Source organism: Halyomorpha halys, unplaced genomic scaffold (assembly GCF_000696795.3).
Source record: "Halyomorpha halys isolate HHAL.00 unplaced genomic scaffold, Hhal_1.1 Scaffold173.1, whole genome shotgun sequence".
Taxonomy (NCBI): domain Eukaryota; kingdom Metazoa; phylum Arthropoda; class Insecta; order Hemiptera; family Pentatomidae; genus Halyomorpha; species Halyomorpha halys.
In genome coordinates this window covers 187,887-194,856 of record NW_027108878.1, presented here as the reverse complement: position 1 = coordinate 194,856, position 6,970 = coordinate 187,887, and the positions used below count along the sequence as shown (strand labels likewise).

Sequence of the window (6,970 nt, the reverse complement as noted above, 5' to 3'; positions counted from 1 at the left end):
TAAACTGGTGGGGGGGAGTTACGGTCTGAGTCAAATGTCAGCTGACAAAGGCCGTCAGGTGATCAACTATATCAGCTGATCGAGATGTATAGATAGAGGTGCTGAATACAATAAAAATGAGTCTTGTCTACGCATAAGAGAGTATTCTTCCGACAACATTTTCCTTTTTTATTAATTTATCATCGCCAACAAGTAACTTATATGTATACGTCTTAATCATATTTAGTATAATTATTCATGACTGAACCTTTACAATATTGCATCATTTTTTCACTATTGTTTTTCAGGTTAAATTGGTGGACGTTGAAAAAGTAGAATGGGTAAATAAGAAATCATATTCAGCCATTGGCATCACACTCGTTGGGAGGGAGAGTAGAATATTACTTCGAGGAAGCCTAGGCTTGGATGACTGGTTTCATCTTTTAGAGGTGATTTAATTTCTTTTTCTTTTCTTTTTTTGTCTATTTGCAATATCGAAAACGCTCTGATATCGAATTATCTTTATTTAAAACTATATGAAAAATTATATTTACAAATGATTTATATACTTTATATCCTATGTAGTTTCTAATAGTTATAGTATATTAAGATGTATGGTTAACATTACATAGATACATATTGTAGATAATTAAATTAATTTATTAGTTGATTTAAGGTGAAGAGAGTTATACGAATTAGGTTAAGGTTTGTTAATACTTCAGCATAAATTTATTGATGATTTCTCAACGTTTCGGTCTAACTAGCCATCCTGCAAGGACTCAAAATTATTCTACTACAATACTAATATCGGTGTAATATTACTAGTAATTTTAATCAATAACTTTATTTATTTATTTATTTTTTTTTTGGCTCTGTATGATGTCTGTTAACATCTACATCCTTATAGATTATGTACCTCTCAATGGCTTCTTAGACTTAAACCTTATGAAATCATTGATCAATTTGCTGTGGTCTTAACACCCCAACTTAACTTAATCAAGTAATTAGACTAATTCTTTTACACCTAAAACAATTTTTATTGTTGATACTATCCTTCCAGTAATTTTTTGGTAACCCCCTATCACGACAATGGTTTGAAAAGTTCTAGGAATGCACTGGAAAGAAGAGGCTTTCCTCGGTGGAACTGCTTTTATTTTTCAACATAGTCTTCCTGTAGACTAATACATTTGGTCCAACGATGTTCCAATGCCTTGATTGATCCGCGTCAACCATCTTGCGGATAATTTTTTCATTTCTAATTCTTCGGTTAAAATGTGATATACTCGTTCAGATGAAATCCCTACAGCTTCAGCAATCTCACGCAATTTCAGTCGACGATACTCCATAACCTTTTTATGTACTTTTGTGATTAATTCTGGGATAGTAGCACTTTTTGGCCGTTCACTACGCGGATCATCATCTAAGCTCTCCCGACAAATTTAAACACGCTGGACCACTTGCTAAATATGAAGGAGCAGAGTCCCCCAGTGTGGCATGAATTTCCTTTGCTTCCATACCTTTCTTTACAAAGTACTTGATCACTGCTCAATCTCAGTTTTTTTATTGTCACAAATCACTACGTATAAAACAACAACAAAGAGTCACTACCATTCACAAAGGATGTGTGATTATTGCGCGGGAACCTTGTTGCTCTAGCACTGACATCTAGCGGTGATTCCAAGAACTTTTCAAACCACCCTCGTAGGTGAGGGTCATGAGTTGAATGAGTCATTCAATAGGATAACATAACATAAATCATTATTTTATACTTGTTAGTGTTTTTTTCTTTAATTATATGAAGTATACTAACATTGCTTTGTTAGGAATGTACCCTTGGAAGTAAGGAAAGGAGGAGAGCCTTGAGAAAGCTTCACGAGCCCAAGTGGGATGCGAATGACGATGTTACTTCTTATAAATCTGGGGACTGGTTTGAAACGCCTGGTAAGAATTGTTCCTAAGATTTCTATTATATCTTTATAATAATGTCTTTAGTAGCAAGTAGCAAACGTAGCTACCTTTAATGATTTTATTTGTGAAAAGAATACTAGAGCTGACCTCGTTGCTGTTTGTTCTCGAGAATTCACTGCTGTGATATGATGTGCGAATCGTTTTTGAGGAATATTTTGAAACTTCCACAAAATGCAACATTAATGTAAGAACGCGTTTAAATAATGTAATTGGGCTAATTTTTATCTAGTACTATCATACATATTTGGATTATTCCCAAATAACGCACAATTTTCTTGTCCCAACTTAAAAAATAATTAATTAATTAAATAAAAAAAATCAGCACTAAACTAAGACCACTATCAAATAACTTGAAAGGAACATCTACCCATCGAATTTTCGGATCGAACTGAAACTAACCAGATTGTTTAAAAAATGAAACTATATCTTTAAAGTCGTGTACGCGATCGCATATGGATTCATTTTAACTTTTTGGATTTCTAACTTATTAGGGTCCTTATATATACACGTTACATGCCAAAAATTTAAATGCTATTAACTTAAGGATGATATGATAGAATATTTATTTATTTTAGCTATTCAGCTGACGGATTTTGGCAGGACTATCGGTTTAAAATAGTTCTCTCAGACACTAAGAAAGGCGATGCTTTTTAGTGTATCTGATCTTTTTCACTTCTGAAGCGGAATTCCACATTGAACTTTTGATAACATTTATTCATTTCATACTGTGGGATGAATCTCTGGAAATTTATAAGAATAGAAATGCCACCAAAAGGGGTGGTAAGAAGTCTATATAGACCTCAAAACCTTTCTTTGTGATTTCTTTTTTTTTTTTTAACATATTATTTGGTACTATGCATCATTATTATAAAAATGTTATAAATAATTATTTGTACGTTCTCTGTAATCGAGGGAAATGTAAGGTGAACTAGACTGCTTGTTGCAAAAATAATTACTATAATAATTTTTAACGACTTTCTTTATGCTAATTGTAATTATACATCCACAATGTTTACTCTGACATTTAATTGTATAATTTTTTTTTTATTTTCTCAAAAACAATATTGATAATTTTGATTGAAGTAGATCAATGTACAATTAAATTATAATTGATATCAGCTAAGTGATATCTTCATATGACAGGGCTTAAGTGCCGAATTTTCAAAAACCAGTCAAGCGTTCCCACCATATTTTGTCTGTCCATGTGAGTGCTCTGTTGCATAGAAGATCCAGCAACAGGGTTTCTAATCCTCCTAGAGGACTCCCTAATAGATCTGGGCCTCTTCTTATCCTGCTGATGGATGTTGGCAGGTGGGGAGTCCATTGGCCTTTGCTGGTAGGGATGGATGTGGGAAGGGCCCACTCTTGAGATGGGTTCCTTGTCCTCCTCCCATCGAGAGAGGAGAGTAGAAGGCATAACCACTCCCTTATCTCCCTTCCGAATAAGTTCAAGAATTTTCCCTGGTCCTCCCTCTCTAGTCCGAACCAGAAGAAAGCGACACATCGGATGCCCAATGATTTTAGGTCCTTGCCTATAGATAGCTGATTCAGAAGTCGTAGCTTGATGCCTCATTTTGATGTCCTCCCTTTCAGCTTGCCAATGTGAGGCCTCCTCCCACTTTTCTTCTTCCAAAAAAGTTTTTTCTTCAGCTTAGTCCTATCAATTGTGACAGCCTTTGACACCTCAGCTTCCCCTCTAGGCATCATGCTGCTCGGAACAGCTGAAATTTTACTCTGAGCTTGAGTTACCATTCTTTCTGAATTGAGATAAGCAGAAACAGTTTCAGCAGCCCAGGAATGCTATTCCTTGTTTTTCCTCTGTACCATATTGAACAACACTGCCAGTTCAGCAGCAGAGAGAGGAGTAGGGAACGGCTCTAGTGACTTTTGTTTGTTATGTATTGTCCTGGGTGCAGTAATGTTCTGTGCTCCTCTAGTTGCTTATCTGGAGAGGTATGCACCTTGCCTGACACTAGGAGTCAGGTGGGGATACGATTCCCTTGAAGTAGCCTGATCTACTTTCCCTCCAGGACGAGGCAGAGCAGCTCCTAGGAAAGGTGATTCTAGGGTGTGTAATGTAAGTGACCTTGGTTTTGATGTTTACTGTGATGGTGTACTGTGTGAACGTCAGAATAGATGTGCAGGTGCAGGCGCCATGGGTTCAGACTGATAAATGATTTTGTCACCATAATTATTTCATAGTTAGTTTTATAATTTCACTAACCCTACATCTAAGCATTTCAGTTGACAAGACAACTCCATAAAATCATTCTTAGTATTTTCAGTATTGATTTTATAACAATTTAGCATTCAATAATGCAGAATGGAGATTTTATTAAACTGATACATTTTTCTGGCATACTTTTGCAAAGAAAACTGTTCAAATTTCGTGATGAGAAATAATGTTAAAATAATTTTTGAAAATTGTTGAAATATGAATTATTTGAATTGGAAATTGCTTTCTTGGCATACTTGCAAAGTGGCACTGTGCAGATCAATGATTACTGGATATCCAGACTAGTATCTTTTTATCTATTGATGATGCTTACTAAATTGTATAGATCTTCTATGCTTATGTCTCTCTATCCTCCTGCTAGCAAAGAGGATGCTCCATCAATACTTTTGATGGATCACCGATTAGTTGTGTCTTATATTCAAGTGGAAAAGGGCAGCAACAATAGCTCTAGGAAGGTCGGGAGTAATTGGTCTCTCTGTGATAAAATTTTCCATATTTAATATAATCATCATAATTGTAATTTAAAATTGTATTTAGATATATGTGGTGATGAAGCTTCGATTGTGAGTGCTGAAGTAAAGAGGAGATCAAGGTGCGGATCAGAATTCGACCCCTGGCCAAGACCTTTCCGGCATGAAAATAGACTTTCTTGTAAGTTTTTTTATGCATAACTTGTTTTACCTTTTAAAAGGTATAGCACCTTATAGAGTATTATTGAAAAGATTCTAATGCTAACAATTTTTTCTAATAACCTTTTTTTTTAAAAATTTACACAGTTTTTTAAACTTTCAATTATAGATTTTTCGTTCCTAATTTTTTTATTTTCAAGTTCATCTGTATGATGATTATGGTGATCAATTATGACCATGATGGTTATAATTGTTTTTAAATAATTTTGTTTTCTTGTCACATAATTTGTAGCATTAAATCTGATAAACATTTTGCTCATCTTAAGCTGAAAGAGGTTGCTGCTAAATAGATGTTAAATTGGGACTGAGTGGATGCTATCTCACACTTATAAATTGTTAAATAGAATTTTTTTTTTTTTTATTGACATATAGTTTTACATCGGTATAGTTTTGTTTATTTCAATTCAATATAAACACATTTAAAAAAGATAAAAAAATTGATTTTCCAATAAGTTGTTATTTAATGATTTTATTTATGTAAATAAAATTGTTAAATGTTTTTAATATCAAGTGTTATTTAATATTAATGTAATTAAAGAATATATTATTATAAATAAACATTTAAATGTCAAATTACCAGCACTTTAATTGGCTTGTGAGGAAAAACAAATTTTAATGTTAAAATAACATTTTTGAGTTATGTTAATTTTTTATTGGGTGTACAATATATACAATGAGTGTCAAAATTATTTTAAATTTATAGATACTTATTTTTTATTTATTTATCTATTTTTATAAGAGTAGGTACCTATTTATTGATGTTCAGATGACATTACTCAATAAAAAAAAGCAAAATCTAAAACAAAAACAATTTATTTTGCATATTTTTAACTGAACACTAAAAAAATATTGAAAAATATAGCTGTCAAAAGTATTCAAAAATACACCATTTAATTCATAAATAAATTAAGTATATTATTACCTGTACCGGTACAACTCTTGAATGGATCAGGGATTCAGTACTTTGATTTAAGGAAGTAATGTTTCTTGAACAACAGTTGTGCAAGGAGGTGATTTTTTTCATTATCATGCTCAATTGCCAGATTTTTCCCAATAAGGGTATCCACTTTATAGAGGCTGGATGGGCCCTGGAGAGTCCCCGGAACCCACAGTGTTGACTCTCTCCTACAGCCTGTGCTACAACTTCTAAGGATCTGGGTTTGATTCTGGCAGTGGTAGATAATTATTTTCTGTTTCACTGTTGCCGTGAGTCAGCCCTTTGGGTTCATAACCTTTGATTTTAATTCATGACTCATTTGTAAATATTACATTGTTTCAAAATTCATTGGGCTTCTTTAGAAAAAAAATTTTTTTTTCTTTAATCAACTTGACAGTTGAAAGCCTTTTTTCTGGCTACTCTTCTATGAAGACTATATTTTTTTAACATGATGAACAGTTGAAACGCCATTGTTCATCCAGAAGTTCTACAAAATTATCCACAAAGCTTGAGGCACTCATTCAAGATTTTTCTGATTTTATTGGTAATTTCTTTATCTTTCATCAAAAATTTAACAATATTGGACAGTCAATATTTTTCATCTGAAGCTGATTTTCACTTCTGTATATATTTTTTTTATATATTCCACATTAGACACAAGCATCTTTATGTTCTGACTTTACTTTCTAAGGCTTCACATTTTTCATGTAAAAACATCACCCAAAGCCATTCTTCTATTGTTGATTTTTTACATTTTAAAATCTTCTACTTTCTAGTTTGAATATCACTTCTGTACTGCAGAAGAAATGTTTGGAACATAAAAGCACATTTAATAAATAGTGTATCTCTAATATCAGCAAAATCATGAATTTATTTTTTTAAATTTTATTTTAGTGCTGACTGATATTGATATAAACAGTTGGGGTTCAGCAGCACCTTCAGCTCCTTCAACATTTAGAGGACGTCCTTATAGATTAAATCCTGATGTATTTTTTTTACCACATGGTAAGTACTTTTAATAATAAGTGTAATCAAATTATACATTACAAAAACCTCATATGCCCAGTCAATAAATATAGACATATTTGTTTCTACAATTCATGGTTAATTATGTTTAACATATTAGGAATTGTATATAAATAAGTTAGGATAATTAATAAC

General features: G+C 32.6%; 1 protein-coding gene across 4 annotated transcripts in view; it reads left to right on the top strand.

Moving 5' to 3' along the window:
* LOC106679050 (uncharacterized) overlaps positions 1-6,970 on the top strand; it is a 180,983-nt gene that overhangs the window by 169,267 nt on the left and 4,746 nt on the right. For all 4 annotated transcript variants that reach the window (XM_014417966.3, XM_014417970.3, XM_014417967.3 and 1 more), the window contains 4 exons: positions 288-428; positions 1,803-1,920; positions 4,721-4,834; positions 6,704-6,814. In XM_014417966.3, the coding sequence (XP_014273452.1) occupies positions 288-428; positions 1,803-1,920; positions 4,721-4,834; positions 6,704-6,814 (484 nt within the window). The remainder of the gene's footprint in view (positions 1-287; positions 429-1,802; positions 1,921-4,720; positions 4,835-6,703; positions 6,815-6,970) is intronic.